We start from the raw sequence: 15,456 nt of genomic DNA on the forward strand, positions 1-15,456 counted from the left end.
CAGCTGTGATTCGGCCGTAGTTAATCACAGCCGTGCTTATATAGAGCCATATAGCTAATTACACTTCCATTTACATTACATTATTTTTTTAATTTTTTTTGTAAGCTGCTATTACTTTAATTTTATATGGGGATTGTAGCCCTGTTACCAGTTTGGACTTTTGATTTGTGTGGGATCCAGAAGAAAAATGGGGGGGAAATGTATGTGGCTTTGTCTCTAAAAGTCAATACAACAGCACTCTTGCTCAAGTGATATTACTTTTATATTTTCCATAAATTAAAACATTTATAATATAATAGCTATATAGCTTATATATTAACTGTTACAATAACTTTGGTGAGTGTATTGATTGAGTTCGATGAATGCAGTCACTTAGCAAATGGAATGTGATGTTGCACACAAAGGGAAACAGCTAAAAATAAATGTTTGGCAATTGAAAGTAGTTAATAAAATACAGTTATTTGATACAATTAAATAAATATTAATTTAACATCATGTCAAAAATATATATTATTTTGGGAGGTTTAAATTGTTGGACAAAGTCAATAAGATCAAGGTCACTGAGACACTGGGACAGGTCAAAACGACCCATTCAAACTACCTACCTTTGATGCTGTGATAATCTTATGTTAGATCATAGTTTATATAAATGCACAATTATTTTCACTACAAAAACATGGGATTTGTGCTTATAATGCTTTAAAAAAGGTAACAAAACACTAAAATTCACCTCACTGATGGAAAGTAGATAAACTAAAACTGTGGTCACTGTACTAAACGTCATGTCAAGAATGGCTTAGAAAAGTGAAAGCATTTATATAAATAATATGCATGCATTTGTGAGTTTCCATATACTAGAAATAGAAACTACTAAATACATGAATTTATAACTTTAACAGTTATATTTTAGTTCTGAATCTTAAGTTGTAAATGTAATTATTCATAGCTGTTTATACAAAAGTGATAACTGTCAAAATTAATTTCATATTTTATCTATTGCAATGGTTTTCAATCCTGGTCATGGGGATCCACTGCCATCGTTATTGTAGTATCATTGGTATACTATTATTTTACTATCATACTACTATTTCATTATGTTTTTGTTATTATTTTGAATAAGATTTTATTTTAATACTTAATTATAACAACCCTACCCACAGCACTGCATATTTTGTATGTGTTTCTTATCTGACACATTGGCTGTGTTTGAAAATGATTATTAAACAGCAAGCACAAACTATGCAAAAGTGGCAGCTTGTTTTCATTCTCTCCTTTAAGTGGACAATATAAGTGGAGTAATGTAGAGAATAGTGAATGAGGGTATAGGGGGCGAGCACAGCCATTCAGTTCAGCTCATTTTTGAGGTTTTTACTAATGCTAATGACCTGAGGATCTGAATCAGGTGTTTTAAATAAGGAAGACATACAAAATGTGCATGATTGAAAACTACTTATTGCAATGAAATTTAATAGTGCTATTGTCCAGATACTTTGTAATATAAAAAAAAAGAAAAAGAAAATATACTTAGAACATAGTTTTTTTTAGATCTTTTTATGAACCATGTAAGGTTGAACTGGATCCCCATTGTTTTCCAATTTTCTTCGTGCTGGCATCGACAAACACAAACGCAGCAGCCGAGCAAATAATGAGAGCTGGGGTGTGCGGTCTTCTGCCTTTACCTGGCAGCAGTAAGAGAAGAAAGAAATATGGCTCAGTGTGTGTGCATGTGTGTGTATGTGTGTGTCCGTGTCCCTGCCATGTGTGTGTTTGGCGGTGAAATATAGCGGCGAGTCTTGCTCTGGACTGTTACCAAGGGCAGAGGGTTCAGGATAATGAAAGCACCATAGTGACATGTTCTATACTCACTTTTGTACTCAAGGTGAAATCCAGCTGCGACGACACTGATATCTGTATGGAAGTGCAGGTAAAGCTGGTTGGAGGTGCTGTTCAACAAGGCTGGAGCCGTTGTACCTGGAAGATAACACCAGAGAGGGGCCTGAGCAGGAAAAGGGCTGGAGTTATCACACAAACGGACAGCGTGTTCTCATTCCAGCGCTCACACACACACACTAGCTAAATGATGAGAGTGTGCACACAGAAACAAAAGGGCAAAGGGAGGTAAGCAGCTGTTAATCACGGCAGGCGTATCGCTCTCGTGAAAGACTCGCCCGTTTTGGACATCAGCCAAATGAAACGGAGTCAAGTAAAAAGGGACGGCAAAAAGGAAATGTTTGACAGGCGCTAGTCATTGAAGTGTGTCGCTATCCTTCCGAGCTCTCATGGGGGAACTTTCATCACAGCTCAGAGGAGAGAGTCACTTATCATCCGACTAAAAAGCAAAACAGCTACTGCCACTCTGGATTCAAAGCAGAGGATTTTCCTTCTGCTTATACATATATGGACAGAACTATTATAGAGCGTGACATCTTTAATAAGTGGAAAAAATGTCATGAATACTACATAACATCCTTAAAGTCAACATGAAACAGTGCTGCAGTGCAACTTACATAATTTCACATATTTCCAAGTGAAACGGAGAGAAAGTCTGTTGGTTGGGACTTGATTTTATCCTTCAGGAATTAGTTGGATTGTAAAAAAAAAAAAAGGCCGTTATGTACTACAGTCAGGCAGTTGGAGGGGTGGATCAAGTTATTACAGAAGTGCACCAATGAATTGTTCACATTTAGACCAGAAATGTGAAATTTTGATATTTTCAATATTTAACATAATAGGGGTTATTTCTATAATTTCATATTTTTGACCGTTATACTTTTTTTGCCACTTATAATTTTAGTAAATGTTTCTTTGCACCAAAATAGCATTTTATTTTGCAATTTATTTTGTTCTACCCTTTCCCTAACATACAAAATTCAACAGGCTGTTTTTGCAACTGTATCATTAAGAAATTCCTGCCAAGTCGCAGAATACTGAACAGGCACTGATAAGTAAATGTGGGCGGACATGTGTTAAAGAAATGTTCTGGGTTCAGTACAAGTTGTGCTCCACTGACATGTAGCCAGATATCAATTACCACATAAATAATTCTGAGTCACCCCTCAGTTTGTAAAAACAAAGCAAAATCGTACATACAGTAATGTTTGTACAGTTGCACCAGGTTAAATGTTAATACACAGTTTGGAAAGCATCCATCCATCCATCTTAAAAATGTTGCATATTGTTCATGTAGTTAATGGTAAAATTGATGTTAATGTAGTTAATGTAATGTAATACATGAATAGTTTGATTATAAGGATATTTTTGTTATTTGTATTCTACAATAAACATGTCTGATACTGTGTTGGTTCCCAATTGATATCCCAAGTAAAATTGTTAAAAACTGGGTCGTGAAGAAAACCAGTTGAAAGCCACTCTTATACAGAAGACTTTCTAGGCACTGGAATTCCTGTACAACGAGTTAGTCTTTCTTAGTTCATTGTTAGCTCACATTAGCCCAGGTCTAATATTAACAGTTACAACTTTTGATTTTGATACTAGTATTAGTAAATGTTGATATTAACTTTAACTAAGGCTAATAAATGCTTTGGAAGCATTATTCATTGTTAGTTCATGTTAACTAATGTAGTTAACTAATTTTAACTAATGGAACCTTATTGTAAAGTGTTACCATCTCACTTGTGGTAACATTACAGTCTGCATGGTTAATTCAAAGCATTTGAAGAATGTGATTTATGGTGTAAAAAGATGGACAACTACATCTCACAACAACATGATAATAAATGAAGTAGAGCAGTGGCAAACGGAAATAAAAAGAAGAAAATTTCTGCAATGTATCACAACAGAATCCAACATCTCAGGTTCCTGCAGGCTTTCCAGCTTCTTTTCTCCTTTGAGCTTATTTGCTTTTACCCATATTCTTTTTATCTCCCCGTGGGAATGAAGGTACAATTCAAATACTGTGTAAAAGTAAATAAGGCCGGAGTAAACAAGATTGTAAAAAGAATCAACAAATACTGTTTATACTATTCAGTGCCTTAGTACGCCGCCGCATAGCGACTCAGGATGAATGCTTAAATACACCCACATAGCCATGGCATGCTCTTAGAGAACAGTTTAGTTTGAGAAGAAAGATTTCTTTCAAACTCACAGCTGTAGCATTTATTCATACATAGCTTGTTTATATCTTTACACAAATGCTCAAAATGGTGTCATGTGGTTGCCAGGAAATGGTTCCCCGGCATGTTTTGCATTGAAAACATCCTTCCCATCTGACTGCTAATATTCCAGTCGATCCAAGTCCAAGTACATTAGACTGATGACCGAAGCTTGAAAAATGCTCCTTTGCGGTTGAATGATTTGACTAATAATTTTTGGATGAAGTTTGACAGCTGCGTAGAGCTCATCCAGTGTCCAGCTATTCAGCAGTCTATCATCTCTATTAGGGACAAGGCAATCTAGAGAAGATCTTAAAACGCTCAGGCGAGACTCAGATGAGCTTAAATGGACTTTGCCAGACAGAATATGTTACACTTAAAGTAGTATATCACATTGGTTGCCAAATAGGACAAGAAGAGATGCATCCTCGCAGATTAGGGGGATTTGAGAAGAAGGATTCTTTGTGAAATACATGCCCACGATTCATGACAGCCATGAGCACTGATGTTGCTCCCACACAGATGGACAAAAAAGTTGCACACAGAAGGCAGACTCAAAAATTAGTGGGGTAAATGATGAATGGGCATCGTTTGAACTGGAGTCCAACCACATGTCTATTCATTTTTGGTATGGAACTGAAGCTGTGGGAGATATTGTGCAGAAACATGAAGCACTGATTAATTTGCGACAGGAGGAGCAAATCCTAAAACACTAAGAGATTACGTGTTCATAATGACAAAATAACAGGACAAATATATACTCTAGATAATATAATTATGAGTTATACAATAATATTTCTATAAAAAATTAACACTTTATTTTACAGTGTCCTTGTTACACACATTAGATGTACTTAGTATAATGATAACAACAACAATAAAGTAAAATATAGCTGCAAGCAGCAATTACGGGGCCAAGCACAAAAGTGGCACAACAAGCCAGCCAACATGGCTGTGAGCATGAGACCAACTGCAACAGTGAGCAATTAAAGACCTATTAATATCATTTTAGGCAAAAGAGCTGAAAAATGATATATACAGTCAATAATAAAGATTGACTGGTTTATCACTTTCGACCAATAGGTGGCACTGTGACCAAATTAATGTGGTATGGTCAGAGTGAGGTGACAATGACACTTGCTAAGGATATGACTCCCATGAAAATAAGTCAACCAGATCAAAAGTTATAAGCATATGAAAAAAATAAATAAATAAATAAATCTCCACTAGGTGGCGCTGGTCCAAAACTTCTCAGGCTCCTTCAGGACATTGTGCTGATGACCCAAACCAAGTTTTGTAACAATACGCTAATGCGTTCATAAAATACAGTATTTTCAAACTAATTTCAAAATGGCTGACGGCCAAAATGGCCGATATGGGAAAATTGGATATCATTCGACTCAGTATGATGCCCCAAATCTAAAAAGACCACCTTTATGGTTTTTGGACAAACCTATCGGAAGCTATAAGCAAAAATAGCCATTTTTTGTATCTGGACTGAAGATGATCTGATTGGATTTTCATGAAAATCAAACAAATCATCTAGGACTAGTTCAAAAAAGTAGGTTTTTCGCAAAATTCATCATGGCGATAAAACCATTAGTTGAAACATGTTTGGTATCAATGGACTCAGTAGGGATTCAGGAGTGTAAGGAGATGACTCCTGTGAAAATGGGTCGACCACACCCAAGGTTATAAGCATTTGAATATATGATTTTACCACTAGGTGGCACTGGTCCGAAACTTCTCAGGCTCCTTCAGGGCCTTGTGCTGATGACCCATACCAAGTTTCGTAACAATACGCTAATGCGTTCATAAAATACAGCATTTTAGCACAAAATGCAAAATGGCCGAATGCCAAAATGGACGATATGGGAAAATTTGATATCATTCGACTCGTCATGATGCCCCGAATCTAACGAGACCAAATTTGGTCTGAATACGATAAAGCGTTGTGGAGATATAGCCTCAAATCTGATTTGGTGAGCTTTTCGTCGAATTCATTTGTGTTGTTTTCGAGAATGGATGGTTCTATCAAAAAGCTTTTGATAACTTTTTGTCGGCATGGTCTCAAGATGCTCTGGTTCAGTTTTCGTGAAAATCGGCGTAAGGAGGAGGAGTTCGAAAAAGTAGGTTTTTCTGAAAAATCTAAACAGCGGGAAAATTTTCATGATGGAAAATGCAATCGAATCGTCTTGAGCCAAGGAATCAGTGGAAAAAAGAATTTTGTTTCTAGTTATTAGCATAAAGATGAATGAAACTTTGGATTAATATTACTCAGTACTTAAATATATAATTACACTGTAACAAGGACACCTTAAAGTAGTGGGTTCCACTTTATTTAAGGTGTCTTTGTTAGACTGTAATTATACATTTAAGTATTGAGTAATATTAAGTAACTACATATGCTTACTATAGGTTTAGGATTAGGGTTAGTTGCATGTAATTATGCATAATTTATAGTTATTAAAATAGTAACTACATGTAACATGTAATAATGACACTGTAAAATAAAGTCTTACCTAATATTGTAAAAAAAATATGATTAAATATTACATATAATAATCATGTTTCATCAAGTGGTTAAAATATATGCATTAGTTATTGATTAGTTTCACATTAATTATGAAAGTGTATATAGTTTCATAGTAAGTCTCTGGGAGGTATGAAAAAAAAAGTAGTTTAATTCGTTTATCAGAGTTTCATGTTAGTTAATAGTAGTTACTAGAATGTTAATACTGCATTCCTCTGTTGTTCTTTTGCAGATATTCATTAATGTTGGAACAATATTCTAAAGTGTTACCAATGATTTTCATAAATTTAAAAGCCTCCTTTGGAGAAATAGTGATTATTGTCTGATCTCAAGCATATTTCATCTTTAGAATCCTAATGTGCAGTCAGAATTAGGTAAATAATGGCAGCGATATCTTTTAAAGACACAAAAAAATGTGTGCAGTTGTAATTAAATTGGTATTTGTTGAGCCGCAATTAATCCTGCATGATGAAAAGTGTGGGGAGACAGAAACACAAAACATATCTGACAGTTTAATTAAGGGTATTATCCTAATGGATTTGTGACTAGAGGAAGAATGAAACGACCGATTGTGATGGGCGAGTGTGTGGGGGATATAAAAGGCGATCACGCAGGCGACAGGAGAGCGAAGAGTGCATTTTAATGGGCAGCCAAACACCATGCCTAATGACGCTGGCTCCTGATTCCCTGCCATGTCTTACCAATGCTCGCAAATGACTCCGGGCTTGTATAATTTGGACCATTGAGATCTAAATGAGGGGAAATTACCGTTTTATCATCAAATTCAATCATAGACTGGCATCAGGTGTCTCGGGAGACCGGGTGAAGATGGTTTAGCATTTAAAGAGCTTCTTAGCTTTTGAGAATATGGCTTGGGGAAGGTGAGGAGTGCTAGACAGTGTGAAGTGCCAGTGAACACATGCCTTAGAGCAGCTGGAGCTCCCTGGCTGGGTGACCTTTCACCAGCATGCTAGTGTGGCACAGAGGCGAAGTTCATTACAGCCGTGCTGAAAGTATAGCTAGAGGCCTGGCCACGATTCTGTCTACTGGGAGAGCCCCCAAAAAGGTTAAGCCTCCTCTCTCAAAGGAAGATCTTGCCCCCTCTTCCTAATCCTGCTGTGAGACCTTTTTGTGTGTGTGTGTATTTTATTATACTTTATTTTGTAATGTTTTTTTTATTTTTTTATCTTATTTCCCATAAATAGCTTTATCTAATCTATCTTTATTTGATTTGTTTGCTCTGTTTAACCCTCATTATATATTTTAATATACATTTTATAATTGTTTGGGTAGTTGTTGCATAATGTGCCTTTTTGGACTTTTGTGGTCTTTTTTAATCAAAATCTTATTTTTAGGTTCATGTTATAAAACTTATAATAATGTATAAGGGAACACGTATGCACATCTCTGCTTGTTTGCAGTGTAAGGATAAATAAAGAACTGATTCTTTGAATAAGTACAGCGTTTTCTGTACTTAAGAAACATGATATTTATAAAGGCTAATGTTTTAGGTATTTGAGGAGAGGAAAAGTGTCTTAGTCCAGCATTTGTTGTTAAATCATAGCCAATACTGTCTTAAACAGCCTGTGCACAGCACTTCATCTTTAATTTGTAACTTTTGACTTTGGCCAAAAAAAAAAAAAAAAACTGAGCAGCCACATAGCTACAGTAAACTTTATAACCTGTAAGTTGATGAAAACATTATGTGATGGCCTCAGATGTGACCATTCTAATGACGGCAAAACACATATAGTTCTGTGCAAAAGTCTTAGGCACATTAGTATTTTCGCCAAAAAAACAACACAAACAACAAAAACAAACAAAACAAAAAACAACAACAAAAAAATCCAGCCATTTACGTCTTTTGTTGTAGTGTGTCAGTAGTAAATATCACTTTACATTTCCAAACATTCCTTTTGCCATTAATTGCAATAATCCAGTGAGATTTTTCTTACTTTACTGAAAAGTGTTTATCTTTCTTTCTCTCTCTCTCTTTCTCTCTCTCTCTCTCTGTTGTAGTATTTCATAGTTGATATGAAATACTTCTGTAAAGTTACCATTTTATGATTTCATATTTATGTAAGGCAACTGATAGACTGCATATCGTCACTGTCGGGCGGAAACATTGTATTTCCAAAAATGCTACTTTTCAGGAATGGAAAAAAACACTGCTAATTTGCTAATCAAATTGCACTGCATTGTTGATATTATTGCATTATATGGTCAGACACTTGCATTTGTCATTATATTGACAAGTGACAGTGACTATATCTTTCAGATGCATTATATAAATATGAGATCTTAAAATGCTAACTTTCCTGAAGTGTGAAATACTACAATAGAAAAAAAGATAAACACTTTTCAGTAAAGCAAGAAAAAGCTAAACTCTACCCATTAAAAACTCAAGCTGTAATTATGACATTTATAACACTCATAACATTCTATGTTTCATTTTCAAACATTTAGCTTTTTGGTACACAACATCGTGATAATAAAGTGGGATAGAATAAATGTGGGTGGTGGTTTGCCAACTGGAACCCAAAAGGGTGTAATAATTGATACTGTTAATCAACCAAATGTAAAATGAGGACATTCATCTGTTATGTAAGGGATGGCACATGGACAGTCTTCCAGGACTGGAGCTAATTTCAGCCTTTCCAAGAATCCAGGGGCATAAAACCAGTGGCGGGGTTTGGCTCTCAGTTTTATTGCAATATGAAACTGTAATGAGCTATAAAGAACTACATGATATGCAAATGAGCTGTAGGAGGACTTCTGTAAATCAGATGCTGTATCACTCCAACAGACTATTATTGAAATTAGCAGTTAAAAGGGGATTAATAAAGACAATACAAACCTGAAAAGCTCCCAAGCTTTGGAGCTGTCATATCGCCACCATCGTAGATTTCTAACGAGTCCCAGTTATGCTCGGTGGCAAAGCTCATGACTTGGATCTGCCAAGAAAATGGAGACACACATCATGAAATGACAAACTTATGTACAATGAAACAATTCATTAACGTAATGGTCATATGCTATACTTCTGCAGCATTGCTTATAATCATAAGCATAAGGTTCACCCCTTTAGGTTCACCGCCTCCCTGAACCTAAACAGGCGGTTTCTGCTAATGTACCTTTCAGACATCAATATGTAAATGGCTTCATAGCTTGATATGGTCATATGTTAATGTACTCATACCATGACGATTTTCAAAAGATCCAATTTTTCAGTTTAGTTTTCATAAATGGTCTGGCTGAACTGTGGAAGTAGTTGTGTGCTGTGAACATTACAGTATGTCAACACAGTAAATTTATCTATTTACAATACTTTAGCAAGATGGTCTAAAAAAGATGTAATCATGTCAGTCTTTCTACAGTATTGGTAGTGCAGTATTATCCCTTCAGCCTCTTGTACCTTATTGCTTGCATAAAAAATAACAACTGTACATAAACACAAAGTTATTAATAGAAAACAGTAATAGAAAAATGTTCTCAATTTTACAGACATGCTTCAAATCCTGACAGCATACAATCAGTATTAATGAATTATGTGTTTTACATTTGATTACTTTTGTAATCGTATTTTTTTTTTTCCTGAATGCTTACTTGGATACATCATACAGTTGTCAGATTACCTGAAAAACTTTAAGCACTGTTAATGTGTATCTTTGTTTTATAGCTTTCATTTGCCCTATAATTTGTTCTTTACTATATTACTAATTGCTTACTTGCCTTTAATGAGGAAAAGTGTGAAGCAATGCTTGGTCAATAGAGAAATACTAGGCTACATTCCATTGCTTTAATTTTAAAATTTGGTTGTTCTTTTAATTAATTGTACTATATTTAGTTAATATGTATATACTTTTTTTTTTTTAAACAACAGAATGTGTTTAACAGCTTTTTCTCCATGTGGTGTCGGAATACCATGGCTGTCATGAATTGTAAAGCTATTGTATACATTTAATAAAAATACAGTTCATACAATGCCACAATCAAAATTTGTCTGATTTATCTTAAATTTCATTTATGACCATGTTCTACATATGGCATCACATTTGGATCTTTTACACAAAACAAACACCACTTTGAACAACATCAAAAACAACAACAACAACAACAACAAAAACTATATAATGCTAAAATTAACTTTTGTAATTCACTCCCTTGCAGTGTGCAGTGGAATCTTTCCATCTTACCGCTTCAGCAGGTGTAGCTATACTGCATTTGATGAGTTCACACGTGGCTCTTTTGTACTTACCTGGATACCGGCACCTTCTGTAACAATGATTTTCCACACACAGTTCAGGCTGTTCCCATAAGGCTCTGGGAACCCGGGGGAGAGGATGGTACCTCTCCTTTCTGTCAGATTCCCGCTGCATGGAACTGTGGAGCAAAACAGAGGCAAAATTGAGCTCATGCTGAGGATGGAACAGTACAAGTGCCTGAACTGAGTCCTGTGAGAAAGACAGCCGACTCCTTTGACACAAGATGCGATTACGCCCGAGGTAACATGAACCAAAGCCATCATCACCCTGCTAAAACATACATTCTCTGCATGAGAAATGTCTTTCTGGGAACAGTTCTCCGAAGAAGCAATCTTGTCGTTGCCTTTGTAAAGACTTTTTTTTTTTTAGCCATAGAAGCTAACCAAATTTAGTCAACATGACCAACAATCTAAATTTACGAAATATGAATTACGGAAGTAAAATGGGTTGCCCAAACTGTTTTCACGTGTCATGTAGTACTTTTTTCAACGTATTAATGATGTCATGCTTTACCATCGCTGGTAGATTCTGAATTTATTCTGACTATATTTTTTCTATTGACGGATACATCCGCCATACTGTTACTGTCACGTGACCTACCAATGTTAGTTGTGTCGCTTCACTGCCATTCACAAATCCTCTCCAGTGGCCTCATGTGATAGTAAAGTGTCCATCGAATGCACACTTTATAATCTTAATGGAAGTAGTAGGTCATCCGGGTACTATTAACCTGCTGTTTTTCGAATACTATGTATTCGGACATACTATTTTTGTGTACTGTTTTTCGCATACTATATAGTAAGAAGTATGCAATTTTGGACGCAGCATATGTTTCCTGTCTGACACCTTTGGCGTCACAGAAGGATTGTCATGACATCACTTTCCTGCAGCTCCAAAGCAATTATTTACATGACATTTATGGCTCAAGCTCTCTCTAGGTATTACGGACTGACCTGCAAACGGTGTTTCATGTTGACTTTAATTCATAGATGAAATGGATGAATGTGGAATGCTTTTTATGTAGCTAAATATATTTAATTTCTATTAATATTTAATAGATATCTACCTTTCAGTTTGTAATTCCTATGAAAACTGGGGAATTGAGATTTGAAAGCAGACTGAAATGAGAATTTGCCTTGGGTGTGATAAAATCGTGACAGCACTAAAGAATACGGCGACAGCTAAATGCTCAGTATTAAAGCCTGGAGGTTACGGCTTTGAACTGAAGGCTGTGGCCCAGAGGCCCTTGGATTCAGCTTTCAGCCCCTTGAGGATGGCAGTATAGAAGGAAATATTAACTAGAGGCCTGACATTTTAAATCCTCATAGAGGCCACTGCCATTTCGTCCCTTATTAGTTACCTCAAGGTTACATAAGACCACAGGAAACTCACGCATTTATATTCTCTTGAGAAAACATGGGGCTATGAATCACCATCTGAATGATGGTACCTGTTAGCAAGCAAATAAAAGTCACATGGAATTTGTACTGTCTGTGTTTTTTCTATTTCTAACCCTCAGTCCCAATGAATTGTTTAGTCCTGAATAAAACATGACTAGCGTGCATTTTCCTTGGATAAATCCAGGCTAGCTTACCTATACAATTTGGGATGGTGTCATTCCACTGTGCCAGAGCATTAGGGACCGCGTGACACTTGATGGCTTTGGATCCCTGGAGAAGGTATCCAGGGTTGCACTCGAAACGAACAATGGAGCCAGCTGAGAATTCTGAACCAATCCGCCTGCCGTATCTGGGCTCTGGGATGGAGCTGCACTGTGTATCACTGGTGCGTGGAACAGCTAGTGGACAGGAAACAGATCTTGGTAACACTTTAGTATAGAGAAGACATATTCACTATTAACTACGACTTTTCCCTTTACTGCTTATTAATAGTTAGTAAGGTAGTTGTTAAGTTTAGGTATTGGGTAGGATTAAGAATGTAGAATAAGGTCATGCAGAATAAGGCATTAATATGTGCTTAATAATTACTAATAAATAGCCAGTATTCTAGTAATATGCATGTTAATAAGCAATACTAGTTAAATGACCCTAAAATAAAGTGTTACCCAGATCTCTAATCAAAATGGGGCAGATGTGCCAAAACCTAGTAAGCTGCCTTTACATTGTTTCAATATATATATATATGATTTCTGAAGAATCATTTGACAATGAAGACATAATGATGCTGAAAATTTAGCTGTGATCAATACTTTAATAAACCCATAATAAAAATATTTACAGTAGCAGACATTCATTGGGTAAAGTCCATTTCTATTTTTGATAGTTTAAAACAGTGACATGTTTTTTTTCAGTATTGAATGAATCCAAAACAACATTTCTGTCTTAATAATAGCATTAATATTTCACTTTGAAACACAGATAATGTTCCATATTTATAACCTACTGTATGTTTCCCAGTGCAGCAGTGTACACTGTGACTATTTTAGCTCTATTCTTTTTATAGAAAACCCACATATATATTTTCTAGTACATTTGCATGAGCATCTTCATGACCCAAGCACAGAGAACTTTGCTGGTTTTGCTGTTTTTGTTTGCGAACATTGTAGCAACTTTGGTTCTTTTTTCTATTTGTGCTTTAACTTTAATCTGACGGCTGTAGATATATAGGAAGAGGCTGGTAGGACCATCCACCATCACCTGGATGCCTCCATGAGCCAAATGAACTGTCCTAACTGTCAGAGAACATTTCTCATACACCCGCTGTTCTCTCTGCACCCATTGCTGTACACTATAAAACGGTGAGGAGATATATAAAGAGACATAGCAGGCTTGCTGCGGTTTGCGCTGTGTGTGTGCGAGCACGCTGATGCGGCTGTGAAAGATTCCTATTGTATCTTTTTATAAGGCAGCTGATAAAGGGAGTTAAAAAGCCTAATTTATACACTCTTTTATGACATCTTTTAAAACGAGGGAAAATGCCTCAAATGTCCTGCGGCACCCTGCTGCTGTGTGGGAAATTTGAAACGTCAGGGGTGAGTCATTTAAAGGAACAGTTTAACAAAAAATGGTTTACTTACCCTCATTTCATTCCCAAAAATAGCTCACCCAAAAATGCTTTTTAAAAAGTATTATTATTAGGGATGTCAAAATTAATGCGTTAATGCATTTGATATATTTTTTTTCCAGTTCAACACATTAAAAATATTTAACACAATTAACGCATCATCCATTTTTCCATAATAATTTGGCCAGCGTTACATTATATGATCACGCTCTTATTCACGCAAATGCATTTAATTCAAGTGCCAAACAACGACCAAGAACAAGCTGCCTGTTAATGTCAAGTCCGTGTGTATATTTCCTACCTGTTAGACAGTTAGGAAGGCCACAGGTAAATATGACATTTATTATAATGGGTTTATGTGAAGATTGTTTTAAGTTCACTTAAATTAAAAGTTATTTTTTAAAGCCTAATAAATGTTATACTGTAATGCTGAATGTTTATTTTTTTTGAATGTTTATTTTATTATTTATATATATAAAATAATCAATTTCATAGAGCCATCAGTACCAGTATTAGTATCAGTGATACTGGCCTTCATTCATAAAAAATTCACAAATATTCACAATTATTTAAAATATACTGTCTTTAAGTTGTTTCTACATTAATTTGGAGAGTAACTGTGAAATTATTGCAATATAAAAATATTAAAAATTAATGTTTAATCGCAATTACAGAAAAAAATGTGTGATTTGTTTTTTTTTTAATCGATTGACAGCACTAATTATTATTATTACTATTATTTTGAATAGCACTGAAATCAAAGCAAGTGGCAAGGCAAAGCAAAAGAAAAAAAAGAAAAAAAAGAAAAAGAAATAAATATAGGAAAAAGAAAAATTCTCAAAGCATAAAACTGTGAGGCAACTCTCAAAATACTCAAGAGAACAGCGTACAAATCATTCTCCTATTCGGCTTTATACTCAGCGCTAAATGCATTACAAATTACATCAAATTCAAGCCCCTTCCTCATTTGACTCTATTGTGTACTGGTTATGACATTGTGATTGCGCTGTTAACTTCTCTGTGTGAAATATAAAGGCTATTTCCCACAGTAAGCGGGCTCAGGCATACTGATCAGCAGGCCGCCCCTACACTTCACAGCCGTGATTTCACCCTATACACGCTGCCAATATATACACGACGGAAACACACCAAAGGGTAACTGAATGTTTCAGATTTGAAGATTAAAAACAAAGCCTTGGCTCTGAACGATGACCTGTTATTGACTGAGATTTGAGTGTGTGCTTACCTTGGTAAACAAAATGGAAACCTTTGGCAGATGGGCCGCTTTTTGCGCTGAATCTCAGCATGATTTGGTTTGAGGTGGCCAAGGGCAAGGTTTCTCCTGCAAAAACACAATATGGCAGACATTAAAATCTCTCAGAGTTGCTTGTGGAGGCAAATGTGCCACAACAAACTGTTGCCTTAAGGTAGTGTACATGACGAATGGCTTAATAACTCCGATCAGCCTCCGGGGCAAAGGGTGGAGAGAGCAGGTCAGCAACAATGGGCCTAAAACTGATGG

The 15,456-nt window shown here is 35.8% G+C and overlaps 1 protein-coding gene across 4 annotated transcripts in view; it reads right to left on the reverse strand.

Moving 5' to 3' along the window:
- LOC127524842 (CUB and sushi domain-containing protein 1-like) overlaps positions 1–15,456 on the reverse strand; it is a 632,721-nt gene that overhangs the window by 75,269 nt on the left and 541,996 nt on the right. For all 4 annotated transcript variants that reach the window (XM_051916817.1, XM_051916816.1, XM_051916815.1 and 1 more), the window contains 5 exons: positions 15,181–15,276; positions 12,505–12,708; positions 10,904–11,028; positions 9,503–9,599; positions 1,867–1,971 (listed from right to left, as the gene is read on the reverse strand). In XM_051916817.1, the coding sequence (XP_051772777.1) occupies positions 1,867–1,971; positions 9,503–9,599; positions 10,904–11,028; positions 12,505–12,708; positions 15,181–15,276 (627 nt within the window). The remainder of the gene's footprint in view (positions 1–1,866; positions 1,972–9,502; positions 9,600–10,903; positions 11,029–12,504; positions 12,709–15,180; positions 15,277–15,456) is intronic.

The sequence above is a fragment of the Ctenopharyngodon idella genome, chromosome 13 (genome assembly GCF_019924925.1).
Source record: "Ctenopharyngodon idella isolate HZGC_01 chromosome 13, HZGC01, whole genome shotgun sequence".
In the NCBI taxonomy this organism is placed as follows: domain Eukaryota; kingdom Metazoa; phylum Chordata; class Actinopteri; order Cypriniformes; family Xenocyprididae; genus Ctenopharyngodon; species Ctenopharyngodon idella.